Source organism: Schistocerca cancellata, chromosome 2 (genome assembly GCF_023864275.1).
Source record: "Schistocerca cancellata isolate TAMUIC-IGC-003103 chromosome 2, iqSchCanc2.1, whole genome shotgun sequence".
NCBI classification, from domain to species: domain Eukaryota; kingdom Metazoa; phylum Arthropoda; class Insecta; order Orthoptera; family Acrididae; genus Schistocerca; species Schistocerca cancellata.
The window spans coordinates 1,057,400,137-1,057,424,383 of NC_064627.1; the positions used below are offsets into that span (position 1 = coordinate 1,057,400,137).

Below are 24,247 nucleotides of genomic sequence, written 5' to 3' on the forward strand. Positions count from 1 at the left end.
GAGATAACGAAATAAAATTTGGTGAAACAAGCGTGCTAGCGAGGACGTCGCACTATTATACACGTATGTATAGAGAGGCAATTGAAATCCACAAACATCAATACAATTTTAATCGTAAAGAAGAAGGATTAAAATTGGATAAGATATGGCGGTCGACGTTGTATCAATCACGTGACAATCGATTGCCTGCAATCGAGAGAACAGACGATAGCCAGAGATAGCTGCACATCTACGCCACGTGACGTGTGGTGGCGCCCCCTACGATCTCTATATAAGCGGCGGCCCCAGCTCCTAGCAGCCAGTCGTCGACTCACCTCGGAAGATGTTCTCTGTAGTTGAGAACGAAACGTCAGGGAGAAGAAGTTCTACAGATCGACCATGGCAACTTAGCCCGGAAGTGTTTACTGATAAAGTGACAGGTGTTCTTGGTGCTGACACGAGCAATGAGTTGCTGACTACTGCACCCCGCATCCTCTATAGCTGCAGGGCCACTTCTACTTCTTGGATGAGGAACCCCAGCAGACACATCGAAGGAACATTGGATTTCTTTCCAGCCCTGGACCCTATTTCCTTCGGGGCTCCATAATGTGCTTAACATGGTAGTGTTTCAAAACAACAGTAGTTGAGATCTTTTCCCTACATGGGTCTCCTGTACATCCCACTGATCATGGAACACAGGCTGTTAGCAGGATAAAGGAGCATCATCTGGTTCAGTTACCCAGTAGGTGGAAGCAGGTATGCAATCTGCCTCAAATGCATCTCTGTCACAGTTTCCACATTTGGTTGCTTTTTACAGGACATACAAATTTAATTGAAACATTGACACCATAGCGTCTCACAACAGTCACCTCATACCCCTCTTTGATCTTTGACAGAAACATCACATTACTAGCTGTAAGGAATGGAGTATAAGTAGGCACTAATTCATTACCAACCCTCTTAATAACTTGATGTACTGCCTTTATGCTCTTAGTCAGAGAAGTAACCTTTCCTTTCTTCCTTAGTCAATCTGTCAAGGGGCCATGTGGTAAACAAATTTGTGATTCAGTAAGCGATGGGCCTCTACACGTACAGCGTACCTGAGGAGTAGTGTAGCTTTCAACAATTTTTAGCCCTGAAATGCACAATTTGCCTCGGTTTGCATTTAATAAGCAGCACATTGCAGCTGGAAGATTTGACATTTCCTTGATTTCTTTCCATGTCCATTTTTGAGACTGAGGTCGAGCGGATTGGCTCAGTGTAATCACTGTGATTTAATCACCCACGATTGCCAGTGTCTCCAACAGCATGCTCCTTCCTGATGGGAGTTCCACACACAAGGGTACTAACCTATTTTAGTGACTGTTCGCACCTCAGGGCACCACTTCCAAACTTCAGACAGAGTAATCAGTTGGAAATTGGGAAGGTACCGCAGTTCAGGTGATCACCCCTCCCGGGGCCTGGCTTTTACCAGAGGGTACATGCGATTCCTACCCTTCAACCCCAGTGGAGAGAATTATGCATTATGGCACCCTTTATGCATCTTGTGCATTAGCCACACTTCCGGAACAGACATGGAAGGAAAAGAGACAAAAAAGAACACCTCAAACCGTAAAGTGGAGGTAGAATGTAAGATAGAAGAGGACAAGAAAAGAAAGGAAGCACAATGGGAAGTATGGTAGAAGGACAGACAAGCAGCACAGAAAAGGAAGTAGTACGGCAAGGGCTGGAGCCCCATGCTTGCCAATCCAATACTCACAAAAAGGGTGAGAGCCCCTGTGTGGATCTCATCTATTACATTATTATTACTGTTAAACTCATCTATAGTTCTCAGTACTTATATCCGAAGGATAATAATGGAACTCTTATTTAACAGCAATGTGCTAAAAGGGAGACGACCCAAAGTTGCAGTTTGTTTACAACTAGTAATGAGTTTATACATTTCCACACTTAAAATGTCAGTAAGTCATTGACGTGCTCCACTGAAACTGTTCAGATTTGTAATATTTCTTTTCTTTTCGAAATTCAATGCAAAATATGACAATTTATTAGTTTGTAGCAGTTACATGATACCAAAATTTATACAAATGTAATAACGTAACTACACTGAATAGCAATGAGACAAGGAAAGGTAATACCTGCAGCTTAAGCTATGCTAAATTCTGCATTTGCAAGTTCACAAATGCAAACACTTTTAGGCTCCTTCCTTTCTTCACACTGTAAAATGGTTTTTCCATTGATTTTGTGGAAAATAAAATATCTGGTGTCTACAAGATTATTCTGCAATTCACAATTAATTGCTTTTTTTAAAAAGAGCACTTCTGGGCGAGCTCTGATTTATCTTATTTTACCATGACGATCATTTCTCCCCATGTAGGTGAATGCAAACAGAATATTTTTGCAATTGAAGAAGAAAGTTGGTGACTGAAATTTTATGACAAGATCCTGCTGGAATGAAAATGCAATTGTTTTAACGATTCCACTTGAATTCACGTTATCATATCCATGGTACTCTCTCCCCTATTTCATGATAATACAAAATGAGTGCCCGCCTTTGAATATATAAAAATCAAGCAACAAAATAAAGTGCATCATTAACACCACACACACAAGAGAATGAAAACTTCGCTAGCTTTCACAGGAAATGTTTTAATGAGCTCTGGCCCCCACAAACACTAACACATACTCATCTGTAGCATAACAGCAGCCAGGACAATGTGTGTGTGTGGGGGGGGGGGGGGGGGGGGGCGCACACACATGCACGTGCTCTCCAGCATGTGAAATTATTTCTTTTGAAAGCAGGCAAAGTTTTCTTCTCTTGTGAGTGCGCCTCTCAAAGACTCAATGCTTCTGCTATTTGGTGAGTGGTCTCATTTGCTCCTGTATTATTTACATTCTGCCTTACTACTTTTGTGGGCACTGACAGTTTTATTTGTGTAATGTCTTCAGCCTGTTAATCACAGACAAAAAATATATCCCCCATGCATTCATTTTCTCTCAAATAGTTTTTGTGAAGAGGGCAGTGTAAATATTTGAAACATGGACAAAAATAAGAGAGATGAAAAGGTGCATGAATCTTCACTAATTAAACATTTTATTACTGTCCACAAACTACTATGTGTAAGGTTGTGTTTGCAATTATCTGAAAATTAACCAAGAGGTGGAGAAACAGTTTTATTTATTGATATTAAGTTACATTACCAAAAAGTTCAATGCCCATGTTAAGGGACAGCATATGCATTTTGTTCACAATAGTGTACAGAATTGTGTAGCCTAAGAGAGATATCGATAGTCAGAAATGCAGGAAAAGAAAATCTGGCAAATATTTACCTTAATGAGGTTCAACTCATACTACTGTTAACAGATGCTCTTACATTGCTTTCAGGACTATACGTACCTTGTTCAGGGAAGTGGTTGGGAAGGTTCGAAACTGTTGTGAAGATGAGGTGAGTGGAAAGATGAAGGAAGAGAGAGGTATCACAAAGATTAATTTGACAGTAATACACTTTGAAGCACAGTACCAGCTACAATTCATAGATAATACTGAGGATACTGGATGGACTACAATTACTGTAGTAAAGGTAACCACTCTCTGTGCTGCTGAGGCACTGAGCTGTCATTGTGCACATAAACAACACAAAATACTGCTGACCTCGCACACAATATTCTTCAGCGAGAGACACAGGAAGTCAGTAAAAATAAAGATGGTTTTGTTGTTAGGTGATTTTGCTGTTAGGTAGTTCTCATGCTAGAAGTGTAGGCCAACTGTTGCAGTATGAGCTAACTTCAGAATACCACATCATCACTTAAAAAAAAAAGTGCTGATCTGGGTTAGGCAATTGAGAATTTAGGATCACTTTGTAAAGATTTCACCAAAGAAGAGGGTTGGGTTGTTTGGGGGAGGAGACCAGACAGCGAGGTCATCAGTCTAATCAGATTAGGAAAGGACAGGTAAGGAAGTCAGCCGTGCCCTTTCAAAGGAACTATCCCAGCATTTGCCTGGAGCAATTTAGGGAAGTCATGGAAAAGCTAAATCAGAATGGCCAGGCGCAGGGTTGAACCGTTGTCGTCCTGAATGTGAGCCCAGTAAGCTCCATGCTCGGTCACCAAGAAAACACCATGGTTATAATGAATGGACTCGACATTGTATTCGCACAAAGCCCGACTTACTTAGTTACCTAGTTAGTTGCATGTTCCACGGACCATTCTCCATGATGGATCATAATGATGTGGATCAAGTTATTTACATTCACATCGCAAATTAATTTGTACATATGGTTACATTCAGAACATTTCTAATTCTCTTTTTTAGTACAAAAAGAAAAAATAATTATACAGATTGGAGTTAGTAGGCTCCTACCCACATTAAAGTAACAGAAATTCTTCCATGGAATACAGAGAGTGAAGATCAGGTAAAGACATACAGTGTTGAACCTGCATTTTTTCTAAGTTGCCATGATGGACCTCATTTGAATTCTGTCAGGAGAGAATATTTGGTGACGAATGGTTCCGTATATTGAGTGCAATATCACACACTGGTGTTGTTCCTTCTGATTCAAATTGTACATGGGACTATACCAGGCACAGTCTTCACATAAACACGAAACTGGCTGGGCTAATATCAGGATACCCAAGAAGAGGAGAGATGGTCATGAGTATTTTTACTCAAGTCAGAAGGCAAACAAAACACTGTTACAGGACTGAATAGTAAGGGGTAGGATATCACAAATTTTTACTGAAACTCATTAATGTTACCACATTCAAAATCCAGTCATCCCAGAGGCAGAGGTGGAACCAGGAAGCGAGTCAGTAGGTTGTTAGTGGGGTCAGGCTGTCGACACTTTACAACACCATCCACTGAGTGAAAATAAGCATTCAGGAGGAGGAGGAGGACTGCGACAGAAAACCAAAGAAGTGAGACAAGCATATTCGTTAGCTCATAAGACATGGCGCAAGAAACTCACTCTCTTACACAAGAGCCTGTAGTGAGACACTTATCGCTAACACTTGGTTTCATAATCATGAAAGAAGGCTGGATATGTGGAAAATACCTGGAGTCACTGGAAGGTTTCAGATTGATTATATAATGGTAAGACAAGAGATTTCAGAACCAGATTTTAAATTGTAAGATTTTTCCAGGGACAGATATGGACTAACCACAATTTATTGGTTACAAACTGTGGATTAAAACTGAAGAAATTGCAAAAAGATAAGAAATTAAGGAGATGAGACCTGAATAAGTTGAAAGAACCAGAGGTTGCCAATAGTTTGAGGGAGTGTTAGGCAACAGTTGACAAGAACAGAGGAAAGGAATACAGTAGAAGATGAATGAATAGCTTTGAGGGAGAAAACAGTGAAGGCTGCAGAGGATCAAGTAGGTAAAAAGGTGAGGGCTAGTAGAAATCTGTGGGTAACAGAAAGATATTGAATTTAATTGATGAAAGGAGAAAGTATAAAAATGCATTAAATGAAGCAGGAGAAAGGGCATACAAATGCCTAAAAAATGAGATTGACAGGAAGTGCAAAATGGCTAAGCAGGAATGGCTAGAGGACAAATGTAAGGATTTACAAGCATATCACTATACAGGGTGTCTACGTGGACAAGGAAAAAAAAAATTCCCGGATTTCCCGGTTAAAAACACACTTTCTCCCGGATGACAGTATATTTTCCCCTATCACTCCTTTGAATGGTTATGGTTTTGTACACGAGCGTACAATTCCCCCGGCACTTTAGAAAACGAAACTCAGAGAAAAAGACACGTTTTGGAAATATCTTTGATGTACAGCAACATGTACGCTGCGTATTTTCGTATTATGAAAACAGACATTGGAAATCCACCAAACACAGCATGTTACTTTCCGAACCACTGAAACCGAGATTTTGATGCGCTTTTGTAAGCCGTTCACGTGATCTCGCCAGCCGATGACAGGATATTCAGAGCATAGGACACGTGATGTAGTCAGCCAATAGTGTTAAGTAGCGCGCCAAACAGGGAAAGTTAATAGTTTAAATTAATATACATATGTTGTTACAAGAAAAGCAAAGCTTTCACATAAAATATTGGTCTCAAGCTGCAAGAGAAGCTAAGCTTTCGCATATACTGTTGATCTTTTTTGCGCGTATTACACTTTAAGAGATATACAAATGTGCCTGTAAAATTTTTAATAATGACATAAATGTCTGATCTTCAGGGTTCGAGGGTTCGAAATGCTTCTAAATGGCTCGTCATCAGACACCAGATTTTTAAATGAGAGTCAAACGCTTTGTGATTTAATAAATTCACGGTCCATTCTTGTACGTAGTTCAACTTACGTAAAAGGATATTTACTTTGAAAGTAACGCTTTTCATACCACCAATCGTAATATTTTCCCGCGACCTGTTACAAATAGGTTCGTTTCAGCAGTTGCCACAGAGCTCAGGTAACAGGCGACACCGCGCTTGGGTAGCTATCATGACGTACGAAGCCCGTATATACGTACGTGTAAAAGATCATCAATGAAAGATGATACTGCAAGAGCATCGGAATTTCGTGAACCATATTAAAATGTGCACATTTAAAGTGCATACTTAAAGGCACACTCGTATGTCCAGATTCCCAATGGAGTACCATAGACCCCGACCTGATATTAAGCTTATAAGTGTGGTTTTCAGTTATAAGTGTGGTTTTCAGAATGTAAATTTTCTTGGAGCACCAGTACTGTATTATATCAAGTTTGGTTCTTTATTATGGCATAATGCCATACGTGCTAGAAAATGAAAACGTGCACTTGAAATGCAGTGAACAGTTGAAACTACCCAGTACTGTGGAATTAAACATTTCGTTTCAAACACATTGACTGCCTCTGCGGAAGAGATTAGCAAAAGTCAAATTTCTTTAGTAAACAGACAAAAATAACTTCATTGTTCCGCAAGGCGATTAATGCTTGACTGTCAGAAAGGTGGAAATAAAATAAAATCTGAAACTAATGACATATTTCAGCCTTTAGTAATCATGTGAATGTGTTTTAATTCACTTGATAGCTCCCGGCCACGGATACCCGTTTTGTTTTCATTTGACGTGAGAGTAAACGAAGGGGAAACAGCAAAATCACTGAACGTAAACACGGGTCACGTGGAGACTATCCACTATAGCTCAGATTGCTCTGCGCATCAGCCCCGGATCTACGACATTTGCGAACCGGGTCAATACTAAAAAAAATTGAATTTTCAAAATATGTTCATCTTGTAGCGCACATCTTTCTGAAAAGTCTGAAACATAAAACGTATGTATTCGAGGAAATGTAAGACATATTATTTGGTCTTAAGTATGCCCAAGTGCAGTTCCATGCCTCTTCATAAAGCATTTTTCTACTGCACGTCCAAACTATATTCAGGAGAGTGGAAATTGAAATGTCCTGTGGTGCCTCTCCTGCTCCCAGTCGGCCGGTTTGGCAGTCTGCCTCTCTTAAAAAAAAAATCTCGCAATTAACAGCGGATAGGATTATTTGTAATCGAGAGAACAAGAACTCTTCGGAAAATCTGAACTCTTCATTGCCCATTAGTTAATAACTTGCTGTTTTGTGTAACATAAAATTAAATATAGGATATATAAAAGCAGTACTGACAAGCGATAAGCAAGAAATTACACATTACTTCAAACCTTAGCTCCTTTTTTTCTCTCTAATCTTGCTACAGCGTTACATGGCGTGTTTTCCTTTCTGTGAAAGAATCTTCTACCTTATCAAAGTTTGTCAAACGTTTTGCTACATGGAAAATCGAAATGTAGTTATCTAATACTGAAAAAGCTGTTAATACAAATAATACCCAAGACTGGTGTGGTTTCTCGATCTGATTACATCTATTTTGTCACTGTCTGCTAGATAAAACAAAATAGGCCTTTCTAATACGGCAGCAATTTTATAACACACCAAATAAACGAGACTGTTTTGGCACAAATGGTCATTTTTATAACACGACAGAATATAATCCAATAAGTATCAATATCAAATGCCTATTAGGCCTACTACAAGCAAAAAACTTTATGTTAGGAAATAGTTTCACGTTTCATTCATATGCACCAGCTTCTCTAGCATGAGATCGAAAACTAGTATTACGAAATTTTTATATAAATTTGGAATCGTCTTATTCTTCCATAATTTGTGAGATGTCCTCGTTTCTTCTCCGTCCTCGTTCTAACAAACAATCCTGTCATCACCAATTCTGTAGCTATTGCTGCCACTGTCAAAATTTGTTCGCCGATTAACTTCACTAACCCTGCCAGAATCACTGGTTTACTTCTCCCGCAATTATTCTCCGGTAAGGCGTTGTTATGTGTCCGTAGAACACGTTTTCCGTGTTACTTCCATAATAGAACTTAAGCGGCTGGTAGCCGGGGACTGTACTACTGGTCCTTACTAGTGTAGAGATCTGGCCAAACATTTTCTGTCAAAACTTCATTTTCTTGGACACACCGAGAAGATAATACATAATCTTTCTCACCTGTTATTCCTGTCACTCGTTTACTTCCATTCTGATAGTATGAATCTATGGATTTCGCTAGTAATTATAACAACGCTGATCATTCGCACACCCAATCAGCCACATAATCAGACAGCGATTGCCATTCATCCATTCGGCTTTATTCCACTCAGCTCGTATAGCCCCTTCCCCTTTTGTCTGTGGAAAGTTTATTTCTAGATGCGACAAGGATTCTCCTGACAGACACATCACGTACACTATGCATGCATTCAAAAGTCAGCTTATGATTCATTCAGAAATCAACTTAAAATGTGTTCAAAAACCAACAGAGAAGCGTTTCAAAATCACATGACTAATTGATAGGCAAACGTGCGCTGGATGCTAGGTGCTTTGTGAAACAAGTTTTTTTTTTCCCCTCAAGAATATGAATTAGGCGCCCCCATTTCCCGGAAGTATCTAGCTGCTTGCTGCGACTGCTTGTACAACCAACAGCCACATTCCTGTTGACAGAAGCGGGAGAATCTACTAGTCAAACGTGACTCTACTGCGCATGCGCATGAGCCCGCACGTTAACTGCTAAAACAAATCGAATGTAAACAGTTGCGACTTCACGCTCATTGGAGGCAATTTGTTGTTATGAAGCACTGTGTAGTCTTCCTAAAGCCTTTGACACATTTTCAATCGGCAGACGCTTGCATGAGCACTTGTGTCGTCGTCGTATATGGCGCATTTTCATTGCAATTTAAGTTATTTTCGTTTTTTTCTCTCGTTTATGTTTTATTGTTGAAGTATTATTCTGCAGTAGCGGGATACAGTAATATCCTTTGTTAGTGTGTCGGTTCTTACTAGTCAAAATTACAAAAATTTAACTGAAAACTAAAACAATGAAAATTTCCCGGAATTCTAAAAATATCCCGGGTTTTTCCCGGTTTTCTCCCGGATGAAAAAATCCCGGGTTTTTCCCAGATCTCCCGGTTGTCCCGGGTCGTAGACACCCTGCTATAGGAAAGGTAGATACTGCCCACAGGAAAATTGAAGAGTTTTTGGAGAAAAGAGAACTACCAGCATAATATCATGGGCTTGGATGGAAAACCAGTCCTATGCAAAGAAGGTAAAGGTGAAAGGCAGAAGTAGTATACAGAGGGTCTATACGAGGGAGATGTACTTGAAGGCAATATTATATATGTGGAAGAGAATGTAGATGAAGATAAATACTGGTCGAAGAATTTGACAGAGCACTGAATGACCTAAGTCAAAACAAGGCCCTAGGAGTAGACACCACTCCATCAGAACTACTGATGGCCTAGGGAGAGCCACTCATGATGTGACTCTTCCACCCGGTGAGCAAGATGTATGAGACAGGTGAAATACCCTCAAGTCTTCACGAAGAATGTAATAAATCTAATTCCAAAGAAAGCAGGTGCAGCACTGACACAAATAATAAGTACTAACACAAATTCTTTACAGGCAAATGGAAAAACTGGTAGAAGCTGACCTCGGGGAAGATCAGCATGGGTTCCACAAAAATTTGGGAACACAAGAGGCAGTACTGACTCCGACTTCTCATAGAATATATGTTATTGAAAGGCAAACCTACATTTATAGCATTTGTAGATTTAGACAAAGCTTTTAACGATGTTAACTGGAACACTTTCTTCGAAATTCTGAGAGTAGCGGGGGTAAAATACCAGGAGCGAAAGGCTACTTACACATTGTACAGAAACCAGATGGCAGTTATAAGAGTCAAGGGGCATGAAAGAGAAGCAGTGGCTGAGAAGGAAGTGAGATAAGGTTGTAGCCTATTCCTGATGTTAAGCTTTACACTGAGCAAACAGTAAAGGGGGGAAAAAATAGAGGTATGATTTAAAGTACAGGGAGAAGAAATAAAAACTTTGAAGTTTCCTGATGACATTATAATTCTGTCAGACACATCAAAGGACTTGGAAGAGCAACTGAAGGAATGGACAGTGCCTTGAAAAGAGAATATAAGATGAACATGAACAAAAGCACAATGAGGATAATGGAATTTAGTAAAAATAAATCAGGCGATGCTGAGGGAATAAAATTAGGAAATAAGCCACTGAAAGTAGTAGATGAGTTTTGATATTTGGGAATTAAAATATCTGATGGTGGCTGAAGAAGAGAGGATGTAAAATTAAGACTGGAAAAGGCAAAAAAAGCTTTTCTGAAGAAGAGACAGAGTGCTACTTACTGTAAAGGAGACACATCAAGTTGCAGACAGGCACAACTGAAAGACATACAGCTTCTGGCCACAGCCTTCATCAGTAAAAGATTCCAAAACACAAGGAAGGACACCTCATGTATACACAACTGCCAACTCCAGCATCTCGGGTCAGAATGCATGGAGTTTCCACTATCTAACTTTCTGACGAAGAGAAATTTGTTAACCTTGAGTACAGATTGAAGCATCAGGAAGTCTTTTTCTGAAAGTATTTGTATGGAGTGTAGCGATGTGTGGAAGGGAACCAAGGATGATAAACAGTTTATACAAGAAGAGAATAGAAGGTAATGAAATGTGGTGCTACAGAAGAATGATGAAAATTAGATGGGTAGATCACATAACTATACTCTGTTCATCATAAGAATAAACCTCAAGTAAATATTACACTATGTATTATTCTGCATTTGCTGAAACCTCATTGGCTTTTGTTTCACGTAGAGCGGAAGCTTAGCTGTTTTGTGTGCAGTCAAGTACAATAATGAGGATCAGTTGTAATACAGGACAACAGCATTACCAGTGCATTTAACTTGGACAGCACCGGCCATCCACATGGTCCAACTAACATGCTGTAATGTGAACAACTGGCTGTAAAGAATAAAAAGAGACGAGCAGAGAACAATACAGCTTTGCATGTCATTTAATTTTTAGAAAGAAGGAAATAATGGTAAAACTCAGGTGATATGCTTCTTAGGTGATCTGATGGAAAACATAACATGCTCTGGATCTTAGATAACATATTATTGTAATTAAAAACAAGAGTGATGAAAATTCTTGACTTTAACAAGGGTAATTTTTCTGCATGAGCTATGTGCAGCGTAAAAGTGCCCTGCTGGGATTTCACCATGTAGTTAAATATTGAAGCCAATGAAGGTATTACACTCAGCCCTCTTATAATCTCTGACTCCTTCCATATGGGACTCCAAGGAATACATTTCAGTACTGCTACATAACAAAGCGAACAGCAACAGAATCCCAAGCCACCAAAAAAATCCTCATTTCCCTCCTCTTTTACGATGCGCTGTTCTGCATTTCGTCTTCATTCGGCAGTGACATGTCAAATCTCCATGCATTAATTCCAGTATGTTTGGCAGCTTAAATGTCTTACTTTCTCGTGACAAATCCCCTAACTCGGCTCCAGATCAATTCTATTGGGTTCAGATTGCAGTGTTAAGGTTACAATCATAAAAATGCAGCATTTGTACAGTGTGATCAACACTGTGAATATTATTGTTTTCCATACTTCTATGATACTTACCACTCTGTCTCGTGTGAAAGCATATCTGTCCTACAAAACAATGGACATATTCAAACAAGGAGTATTTGATTTTTCACTTTTCTCCAAAAAATTTAATTATGTAATGTTTTCTGAACTTCAACAATCAGTTATAAAATATCGATAACTGAGAATGTGTATTTGCATTGAAAACCAGAATTCTGTGTGTGATATGCAATTAGAAACTAAAAGATGTGCATTTTTCTTGAAAAAATGATGGTTAGTTTAGGTATTAAAAAAAAATTAGAGACCACAATGGGTTTCAAACCACAGCCCACCAGCACACAAGATTACCAATCTCATACGCCACCCATACAATTGTAACACCACCCATATATTTAGTCATAGTGTTTCTCGAAAACCATCAGAGCAGATTTTTCTCTCTAATTTTATGAAAAACATTAAGAACAACTTACTTCTAGCCATTAACAGTGTTCTGCGCACATTTCACTACGAATCAGGAAGCAGTGTAATCCATTTCCACGGTATGCATGAACAGTGAGACAATCGGAGCACAAGTAGCGCTTACAGAGACTGAGTGTACACAATTTTTGAAATAACAATTACCTAGCTACAGTGTGATTAACTAAAACGTTGATGACTGTTAATACATCAGAATGTCTTAAAGTTTCATTTACAGTGAGATAGTAATAAGATATCTAATACATAACTTAGACCTCCTTCCAAGAGCAGTACAACACCAGTGTACGAGAGCTACAGCTGCTCACCAATCATCACACGTGTGTTTGTTTACATGAGGTTTATTCTTATGATGAACGAATTATATTATTCTTATGATGAATGAATTGTACTTAGGAGGTGCTGAATAGAATTGAGGAGAAAAGAAATTCGTGGCACAACCTGACAAGAAGAAGGCGTCAGTTGGTTGAACACATTCTGAGACATCAAGGGATCGCCAATTTAGTAATGGAGGGAAGTGCGGAGGTTAAAAATCATAGAGGGAGAACGAGACAAATACAGTATGTAGATTGAGAAGGATATAGGCTGCAGTAGTTACTCGGAGATGAAGAAGCTTGCACAGGATAGAGTAGCATGGAGAGCTGAATCACACTAGTCTTCAGACTGAAGACCACAACAATGCAACACTTTGTAGGGATGTGAAATGGAGCTATCACATAGTCTCAGTCATAGGTAAAGCAGACGGCAGACTTCTGACTTAGTTCATTGGTCAAATACGAGGGAAATGCAATCAGTCTACAAAGGAGATTGCCTTCACACCACCTGTGTAACCCATCTTAGAATATTGCTCAAGAGTGTGGGACCCATACCAATTAAGACTAACATGGGGTATTGAAGGTATACAGAGAAGGATAGCACAAATAGTCAACTGGTTTGTTTGGGCCATGTCAATGCCAGAGAGACTAGGAAGTGCATGGCAGAGGGTATGTCCCACTGTACCCTTTTAATAAGGCTTTTCACCCATTCCATTCACATATGGAGCGTGGGAAGAATGACGACTTAAAATGCCTCTGTGCACACTGTAATCAGTCTAATCTTTTCTTCGCAGTCATTATGGATGCGATGTGTAAAGGATTATAGTGGATTCGTAGATACATCATTTAAACTTGATTCTAGAAACTTTGAAAGTAGACTTTAATGGGATAGCTTGTGCTTACCAATTCATATCTGTAAACATATCCATGACAGTCTACCATGGATCACACAGACCTTTGACCATTTGCTTTTCCCCTTCTTATACCCATTCAGTATCCCTTGTTAGTACTATCTGGTACAGGTCCAACACACTAGTCCACTATTCTAGGAGCGGGCACACAAGTGTACTGTATATAGTGTCCTTTAAATGGTGACTCTAGGAATATCAGGAACTCCCTATGCATCACTCCCAAAGGAACTGTGAGAACAAAATGAGATTACAGTGTACACAGAGGCATGTAAACCATCATTCTTCTCACACTCTATATGTGAATGAAAATGAAATAAGCCCTTATAACTTGAATAATGGGAAGTACCCTCTACCATGCACTTCAAAGTAGTTTGCAGAGTTTGGATGTAGATGTATGGGGACAGTGAAATGGATGTCACACAATGGCTAGTGGAAATTGAAGCCAGTATTTTGGTGTCAAAGGACAATTCCCATTTACAAACTGCCTTCAAGGAATGTGTGAATAGTGCAAATCAGATTTGTTGTTTTACAGTTGATCGGTAACTATCAACTGAAGTACCAGAGAGGTATGACAATGAACAGAAGATGACTGTCCTGTAAACAGCTATAGGCAGTCACTCATATACTGTTCTAGATGTATGGTTGATGACCTATGGAAGTTTGGGTCTGGCCTGAGTCATGCACAGATAGCCAAATGGTAAGGCAACTGCTCGCGATAAGCGGGATACCCGGGTTCGATCCCAGTCAGGAACAAATTTTCATTATTGTCATTCCATTCTGCAGCTGATGCTAGTCATTATTTGTAATTGCTAATTCATTTGATGTGTTTTGTAACGACTGCGGTTGCCACAGTGCCTGTTCCTTTCATGTATGCATGTCCAAAAGAACTTTGCATCGTAATCAGAATAGCACAGGTACTGCAGTTTCGTATTCACATTGTGCTCTACATATAATTCACTGGGAGCTGTTTGGCAGGCAGCAATAACTCAAATGGACTGGAGGCAGCAATAACTCAAATATATGTCATGAACTTTGCTCTCTTTCAGATTTTCTCTCCTGCACAATTTAGTCTTCTAAAATCTGTTAATCAAGCAGTTATATCTGACACTTCATTTCACTTATAAAATAACATTCTTCAATACATACAATTAATTATGGAGTACAGCTTTCAAATACCATTCTCTGTGTACACTGGTGATGAAAGTAACAGAACTTCATAAAATAACAAACATGCTATCAATTAAGCCCAATGCTTGTGATACACTGACTAACCTCACCAGAGAAACAGCTATCTAACATTGTATTGCACTGATTAAACCAGTGCTATAACAGGAAGTTGTAGACATTTCAATACTTCACTGCAAGCTGATGAAATACAAATTTAGCGAAGCCAGAGAAATAGATATTTTTTCACAAAACAGATAACTTACAATAATAGCTCACATGTACAAGTAAACTGAGGTTTTCTCTCAAGTTTCTTGGCTACACCGGGAGCAGAATCTGATGGTTGAAAGTAGGACACTATTATAACATCTTGCTCACCCCTGAGATTGAGCCTTGGGGGGTGGGGGGAAATTCTATCTAAGTGGACTTGAGTTTCATGTCTACTGCAACAAATACGCCACCTCCACTTCTCACTTCTAGATTCATACATGTGTATGGAGGGAACAGTTAGGATTTGTAGTTTCAGAAATAATGGCTGGCAAGACTCCGCTGTGCAGTACACACGTATCTGACAATTTTCTTTAGAAGTTTCAGTATTCAAGATACACTACTTGAACTTCTCCAGAAAATTATACCATATCTAATAACATATTAAAAATAACTATGAAAAGCAATTTTTCATGTACTGAAATCAGTGGAATTTGTTAGTATTTGCATTGCAAATGCAAACCAGCATATCTTATTTGATAGGAAGTCAATATGAGTATTCCAGCTTAAGTTCTTGTCCACACTTAGTCCTAGGAATTTGACGGTGTCAACTTTTTCCATAAGTCAACTGTTATGTTGTATTTTAAGTTCCACACATTTGGAACATTTGGTTTTGAAATATACTGTACGGGTTTTTGCAAAGTTCTGTTTCAACACATTTAACTGGAACCAGTTTTCATGCTTACAATGGAGCTTGGATTTTTTTCCTACATCATCATCTGCAATTCAAACAGAATTATGGTCTGCAAACAGAACTGATGGAGAATTTATATTTAGGGGCAAGTTATTTATATAGAACAGGAACAGGATTGGTGCGAAAATGGAGCTTGAGGCATACCTTGTGATACTGTACTCATTAAAATTAATTATTCACTGCATTTGAAGTGGTAGTTATCTTTGTTTTCTGTTGTGCAAGTATGATATGAGCCAATTTAGAGCATTGTCCGTAGTCCTGTATTTGTCTAACTTGTAAATAAGTAAGTTATGGATCACGGAGTCAAACGCTTTGAGAGATCACATAAGATACCTGCAACTTTACCCATCTGATCCAATGATTGGCATATCTTTTCAATAATTTTATTCACTGCATCCAGAGTGTTTTTTGCTGGTTGAAATCCAAATTGCTTACTTATAATAATACTTTTACAATAAAATTTTTGATCTGATTTGCAGCTACTTTCTCGACCACTTTTGACAGGACTGGAAGAACAGAAACAGGGCGGTAGTTCCCATGTATCCCCTTGACCCTTTCTTGAACAGAGATCTGACTTCAGCACACTTCAGGACAATAGGAAAGATCCCTGTTCAAGAGATTGGTTGAACATTTTAGCTAGGGGGAGGTACTGTTATGTAACACACTGTTTTAATCACTTTAGAGGGTATCCCATCCCCCCTAGCAGAGTTTTATTTTTTACTGATAACATAACATTTTCCACATCCTATATTAAGACTTTTTAAAAAATCCATAACACACTCAGCTTCTTGCCAGAGCCCACGGGGATTTACTTTACTCTGATACTCTGCTACATCAACATCTGACTTTTCCACATTTGTGAAGATTTCATTTAAACACACTAATATTTGAGCTGGGTTTATAATAATGCTATCATCTACATAAACCCTATATATTTCATTACTACTAACTCTAACACCTAACTCTGATTTGACAACAGAATACACTGCTTTTGTCTTGTACTTTTATGTTGTACTATGAACTTATTGTTTGTCATTTGCTTGGCTGCCTTCACAGCTTTTTTAAATATAGCATTATAATAACAAGCATACTCAGTAGAACATCTATTTTTATTATATTTCAGTTCATTGTGGAGTTTCCTCTTCCTGGCACTAGAAATTTTTATATCCTGAGTTAGATAGTTAAGTTTAATAGTCATTTTGTAACATGTGGTTACAAGTTGAAAAGTGTCATTAAACATTTCAAAAAAGCTACTTAAAAATTGGTTAAAGTTACTATTACTCGAAATAATGCAGCTGTGTGGCCATTCAATCTCTCTCAACTTATTTCTAAACTAACTGAATTTTTTTCAGTGGAATTCCTTTTTGTATCGCTTTTGTTACATGAAATCTCGATAATTTTTGGTAGTTGAATCAATAATGCAGAGTGGTCAGAGAGTCCTAAATCTATGCAAAATTTATAAACATTTTTAAATACATAATTTGTTACAATATTATCATACAGGTAGCTGACTGTGCATTTACTCCAGTGGGTTGCATGAAGTTTATTTTGAAGGCAAAGTTTTTTATTAGCTCAGTGAATTTCGACACATCACTGTTTTCAACTATGATAATACTGAAGTCAGCAGCTAATTACTATCATTTTCCTTTATTGAGCTTTCCCAGCGGGCAATGAAAATTCACCAGAAGAGCTTCACTCGCAGGTTTCTCTGGTACTCTATAAATAGAAACTACTATGACATTTATATCCCTCAACTCTGTACAGCAGCTTTCAAATATACTCTCTTCATTCTAATCATCAAAATCACCCAATTATATGAGCTTCAGTGCTTCCTCAGAGCACTTCAAATTCTGGCACTTTGTTCCGAATGCTGTGACAGTTAACTACTAGGATTCTGATGTGGATTGGATGGAGAGTCACCTCAACTAAAAAACCATTGTGTGCACCTCACACAGTGTCAACTACTTGGCTAGCTGCCTCTGATGTGTAGTGAATATCTGGACTATTTAGGGGGGCCCTAGAACTCTCAACCCTATGGTGCAAGTCTATGGAGTCATAGCCTAGCTTGTCACAGAATCCTCCGAGTCTCTGGTTCAAGTCTTCCACGCGACTAAGAACCACATTATATGAATTAACTTGACGGATGCATGTCTTTCAGTACAGTAGCTACAGTAGTTAAGTCGAGTGCACGAATTCCGTTTCTGATTTCTATTTACGGTAGTCAACGAAGCAAGTCTTTACCTAGAAGAGTATGACTATCAACGTTGGAATTCCTACACATCTAAACATAAATTAACAGTGTGAATGTACGCTTTCCCGGTGTATAAAGCTGATGAAATCTTCTCGGACTTCCATCCGGATAGCCCGAAAAGATTTCATCAGAAATTAACAGATTCTCATATTAGCGACATGTACATTCAAACAGCTGCAAATGAAATACGTATTTATAAACTGTCACTTAAAACGCTTAAAAAAAAAATAAAACAGGAAACGAAAAAAGTAAAACTTACGGCTGGCTATATAATCCTCGTACGAAGCTCCCACATAACTGCCTGTTTCCCAGCAATCTGTGACAGACATTTAGAATAGTAGACGATACACATTATCTCTAATAATATCGACAATAATGCTTGAAAAATAAATTATTGCCAATTTCACCTGTAACACAGTGCCATATTCCAAACCTAGTTCTATTTGTGTCCGCCACCAAAGTTTGTACATGAGGTGGAAGATAAAGCAGAACCTGTGCAGAACAGTAAAGCCCTCTGGTTCACGCCCGGCCGTTACATTAATCTTTGATTTGTTAGAGCGCCGAGCGGGAATACGACTGTTTTGAAAACAGTGTTTGCATCTGTCGTATTTCAAATATGGGTAAATATTAGTCAAAATTTTAGATAATAGGTTAAACGCTTTAAATGCACACAATCAGCGGAATTACAACGCAGGATTATTTCTACAGTTTGCTATACAAACGTGTTTGTGCCACACAAGAATTTTTGTTGTCTGTCACACAGGTACATTAATTTCAATATTTTTACTGGCGTCACGACATCTAAATAATAACAGTTCTTGTGTTAGTCGTTAGCGTGATACCTTGAAAAAGATATTTGTGTACGGTTCAGTACTCCTCACGGAATATCATAAACTATAAATGTAGGTTTCTCAAACAATGAAATACAAGAAGTAGAAAGAGTTGCGTTCTTGGGACTTCAGATAGATAACGGTCTTAATTGGAAAAACGTCTGTCATTAATGAAGTGCCTTGGTTCAGCTATTATTTCAGTACGCATGATTACTGCTATGGCTGATTTAGGAAACGAAACTAGTTCGTTGCCCATATTCCATTCACCAGTGGTTTATAGAATCACTTTTTCTGGGGAAATTTAAGTTGTAGGTATAGTATTTTCAGAATACAAAGCGAGTTTTAAAAATTACATATGGTAATAATTCCCGTAGATACCTTTTCAAAAAATTGAGTGTTTTGAAACTACTATACAGCACACTACCTATACTCACTGACGTCTTTTGTCATTACCAATTTTTCCCTTTTAACAAAAAATGGTGAAAAGCGCAAATATAACCCTGGGACCAAAAACAACCTTTACAAAGCCCTCGAGGGCTTGTTATTAGGTACAGAAAGGAGTTTCATACATGGGTAAAAATGCATTCAACAGTTTATTTATTGACATTTTCTTTGCATGGGGTCATCACAATGACGGCTTCTGCAGACCTCAGAAATATTAATAGCCATAATGGTAGTTACATGTACAAAATACAGCAATTGTTACAGCATATATCTATTTTGTATACTTATTACCTTATAGCCGATGTACAACTTGTTCATATCACAAGCAGTTTCTTAACATTCATTGAATGAATATTAATACTTTTCACTGAGTAAGGCGGTTCAGATCTGCCTGTGGAAATTCAGGTTATGTTTTCTGTGATTTCCTCAAATTGCTGTTGGTGAATGCCAGGATGGCTCTTATGAAAGAGCACGTCTGATTTCCTTCCTTATCCATTCCAAGCTTGTTTCTCTCTCCCATGACTTCAATGTCAAAGGGACTTAAAACCTAATCATCCTTCCTTTCTTTTGGACAAACATATTTCTACTAGAAAATATTAATTTTGTATTAAAATCTTTCCCCATGTGTGTTCTTAGAGTTTTGTAGTTCATCAAACCATTGGTATATGGGCTTTAATCTGTCATTTTGAATGTTATTTGTTTTCAGAAGTACTTGTATTTTGTCTTGGCATTGTGACCACGTACATCTCTGCACATCTATTGGTTGACTCACAAGGAAATAACTAATGTAAATATGTATATAGAACATATTATTAGGTAGGCCTATTTCTGCTGCACAGATACTTCATGACGTGATTCTCTATTGTCTAGCTTTTGTAAAAGTCTTAGTAGGCCTATTTTTTGTTGTAAGAGCAATATTCTTACTAAGTGGACATCAGTGGCACAGCCCCCCTAATTCAGTCTGATAATTAAGATAGGATTAAATTATTCTATGGTATAATATTTTTAATGTTTGGCTAGGAACTATTTTCGTGAACGGCTAAGGAGATATAAGCTAGTACTGACTTCACCACATACAAAGTTAATGTGGCTTGTCCACCTCAATTGTTCATCAGTGTACACACCCAGAAATTTATATGGCATGGGCCACTGCTATTAGATTGGTCAAGAAGAGGAACAAGGTACTAGACAATGAACTGACTTTGGGGGCAGGCAAAGGAAAAGCAGTGGTTCCACTAACGTATGCACCTAGGCACGATCCTAGGAGAGAACATTGGATCGGCTGGAGCAGTGGGGCTATGAATGCTGGGCGATGGCTGATGGAGCAGCTGATCAGAGGGAGAGGAGGGAAGGAAATAAAAGAGTGGTGTCGCTGACCTGACGATGGCAACGTGGTCGTTTGCCGAAGTATTGTGCCCGTCGCACAGTGACATCCAGCACTCCACCTGTAAACTATTTCCGCATTAAGTACACAAGGAAAAGCTGAAGAATCATGTACAATAATCTATGTAATGAGTGAGATTCAGTAAAGAAAAATTGCACAAAAGTAGGAGTAAGACCCGTGACAGGAGCATCACACCTTCTGAAAATGTCTTTCTTCCACCTGGGTGACAGCCAGAACCGTTGAAATTGGTCTGAATCTGTTATATTACCTGTGATTTCAGCATCAAAAAATTTTTTTATCAAATTCTGTGTACATAATTTGCAAACTACCATAAAGTGCTAGGCATAGGGTACCGATGTTTAACGTTGTGTGAGATTCTAAAGCTGCTTCCTATTCCAGCTATGCATATACAGGAGAAGGGTGACTGAATAAATGTTTCTGTAATTAGTATAACCTTGTCTTCTTCTTGGTGATACAGGAGCGATACACAGGGGGGGGGGGGGGGGGCTGGCATGTATTTCTAAATACTTTACTTAATATTGGTTTTGGAGACCCTGTAAGTAGGCTTTCATAGTGTAGCCTAATTGGCACCTGTCTTCAAGGGTCTGCCAACTCAGGGCTTTCAGCATCTCAGTAATGCTCTCTCATGTGTCGAATGGACCTGTGACAGTCAAACCCGTGTCTGGCCATCCTGATTTAGGTTTTCCGTGATTTCTGTAAATTCCTTCAGACAAGTGCGGGAATGGTTCCTTTGAAAGGGCACGGCTGCTTTCCTTCTTCGTCCTTTCCTGATATGAGCTTCTGCTCCATCTCTAATGACCTCATTGTTGGCGGGACATTAAACAGTAATAGCATCTTCCTCCTACAATTTCTGCTGCCTTTGTACATATTTGATATCCACTCGTAGCCCTATTTTGTATGGAACCTACAGACTTGAACAACATTTTGGAACTGATTTTGTAAGCAAACTATTTCGTTGGTGCATTGCATTAACCTTATATCCTACCCATTAACCGAATTCTCCCACCTGCTTTCGTTGATGACAGAGCCCATGTGATCATTTCACATCACAACAAATTGTTACACACAGATATTAATATGAGCTGACTGATTGATACTAATTGTGACACACTGACACTTCAAAATTTCACGTTTCTGCCATATGTGAAACTCACAATTGTATATTTCTGAACAGTTAAACAAAGTTGCCAGGTTTTCCACTACTCCAAAACTTAAGCAAGATCAAACTGCATATTTGTGTAGCCTTTTTCACACAGTATTTCATTGCGGATAATTGCGTGTCATCTGCAAAAATTCTGAAGTAACTATTGGTATTGTCTGCAAAGTTATTAATATGCAATCATTTGAGTGATTCTTTACTTTACAGTACTTCTTCTAATGAGGGATCTGATTTCTGTGCATTTGTAGAGTAAGTGTATGTTTTGGGCTATCTGTTTTCATTTTATTATGACGACAAATTCTATATTATTGTGAGATGATTCCTGTATGAATAAATAAACAAAAAGTAATAAGTTGCTTAAATGTTGATCATTACTGGATTCGGGATTCTTGATGATTTTTTTTGTGTTTGAATTTGCTGTGAAATGAGGAGAATTTTTATTTGACCCAATTGCCTTTGATTCCTATAAGCTGCTTTTATTGGCTAAATTTATCGTGAGTTGTCATTTGTCTCATAAGTAACAATTTCAGATTGAACTATTTTTGAGTTAGGTTGCTAAATTTCGTATCTTTCTCTGCAGGTGAATTGAATAAGTATTATTAACCATTCCAGAGACTTTTTGGGACATCATCACTCTTCTGAGCTGTGTTTTCTTCAGATATCTGATTTCTTGCTATAATTAATGTTTCTTGAGTAGCTTGCAATAACTGATAATGCCCTATTCTCTTGTAATATACTACCAGTATGCATTCAATGTTCTTTGTATCTCATTTATACCTACTTGATTTTTCAGTTGAACCTACCAATACCGAATATTTGGTTTTCCTGAAAGTAATGTTGTTCTGCCATATGATGTAGTAAACGGGCAAACAGGAAGAGAACAGAACACTGACTTTTTTGTGTCTGTATTATGTTTTGGAATGTAGGGTGTGGTGACAGATTGAGCTACAGCTACACAGTAGTCTGAAGAATGGCTTAGGTTGAAAGAGGGCGATTTATTTGTGATTTGTCAAAGTGGTAACGTAACTTCAGTAAACCTGTCTTTGCTGGTAAATAATTTTGAGATACCTAAGGTTTGGTTTCTTTCTGGAGAATTGTTCTTCTGGCACCTAGCTTTTTAAGGTTTTTGTACGAAATTTTGTAATGAGATACACAGCCATAGCCACTGCTTCACCCATATATCTTTTTAGTAATCATGCATCAGACACTAGGCATCTGACGCCCCCCCCCCCCCCCATTTTTTTTTTAAATAATGTTCTGTTGTTTCTTTCTGCCACTTTGTTTTCTTTAGGCGTGTAAGTTACTGTTGTTTTTGTTCCTGGTTCACACATTCCTTTCCACTGCCAGTGCACTGGTCATAAAGTTTATTACTGGTGTATCTTTACAGTAGGTTCTTGAAATCTCTTATAATTTTTCAGGTACATGATTTTTATCACCAAATGTGTACAACAGTACTTTTCTTGAACAATTATCTGTTAGTTTCAAGAAATATATAGCACCTTCAAATGTCCTTGTTTCCTTTCATCCAGAGAAGTCAGACTCTGCTAATTCAAGAATACTGTTTGCTCTAGGCTCAGAATGTTGGAAAGATAATCTTGTCTTTTGACCTTCTGAGCATTATACATATGGCGAATCAATAGTTCCTGTTTATTTAAAGCTGTCTGCCACATCCTTCTGCAAAGTTTGCGTTCTCTCCGGGCTTAAATGTCCTTTTCCTGTATGCTACACTTAAGCATCATTTGATATTGATACTGGTTTGGCTCAAACTGTTGTGTCTAACCTGGAATGGGCTCACAGTTTGTACTTTCGATGAGAGTTTTGGCGTGACAGTACACCTGCTTGTTGCAGTTGAAACATGTACATGAAGTTCTAGTCCCCTTTTGTTCTTTGCAGGAAACCTGAATTTGACAGTGTTTGGAGGAAGGAGTGAGTGGCAGGTTTGCATGCTGGCTAGCAGAGGCAGTTGGCCATCTGGTGCTTTCAGAGCCAGTGGGATGAGGTGCAAATGCAGAAATTGCTCATTACTTCTGTAAATAGATACTTAGGGAAAGTACATCTACTCTAGTGTGAATCAAGTAATTGTTATTAATAAATATTTACTAACAAAAGTTGCCTTTTGCACTCAGACATTAGGAGGAGTCTACAGGTCACAGTAATTTTACAGTGCAAGGAAACGTTGATGTTAATAAATAAATAACTTTGCCATAACCGAAGATGTATGATCTTATACGAACTATACCAATTATACGCTGAAGTTAAAGATCATGCGCCATAGTCGGCAGTCATCAATAGGTTGCCCTTTGATCTAGTCATGCGGTAGTCTATGCTCTCATACCATTAACAGTTAGCTTATAATTAGTGTGAACAAGTTCATTTTACGGTTTTCTTAAATAAACACACCATAATGGCATCCCGTATAAAAATTGTTTGCACAA

At 38.4% G+C, this 24,247-nt stretch overlaps 2 protein-coding genes across 2 annotated transcripts in view; one reads left to right on the forward strand and one right to left on the reverse strand.

Annotated features, from left to right (window-relative positions):
- LOC126163051 (succinate dehydrogenase cytochrome b560 subunit, mitochondrial-like) overlaps positions 1 to 18,485 on the reverse strand; it is a 60,109-nt gene extending 41,624 nt beyond the window's left edge. The window contains exons 1-2 of the mRNA XM_049919943.1: positions 18,382 to 18,485; positions 18,234 to 18,290 (exon numbers count right to left, since the gene is read on the reverse strand). Of these exons, the coding sequence (XP_049775900.1) occupies positions 18,234 to 18,290; positions 18,382 to 18,398 (74 nt within the window). The 5' untranslated portion in view covers positions 18,399 to 18,485. The remainder of the gene's footprint in view (positions 1 to 18,233; positions 18,291 to 18,381) is intronic.
- A 20-nt stretch (positions 18,486 to 18,505) lies between these two features.
- LOC126163052 (uncharacterized) overlaps positions 18,506 to 24,247 on the forward strand; it is a 181,703-nt gene continuing 175,961 nt past the window's right edge. The window contains exon 1 of the mRNA XM_049919944.1: positions 18,506 to 18,594. Within this exon, the coding sequence (XP_049775901.1) occupies positions 18,591 to 18,594 (4 nt within the window). The 5' untranslated portion in view covers positions 18,506 to 18,590. The remainder of the gene's footprint in view (positions 18,595 to 24,247) is intronic.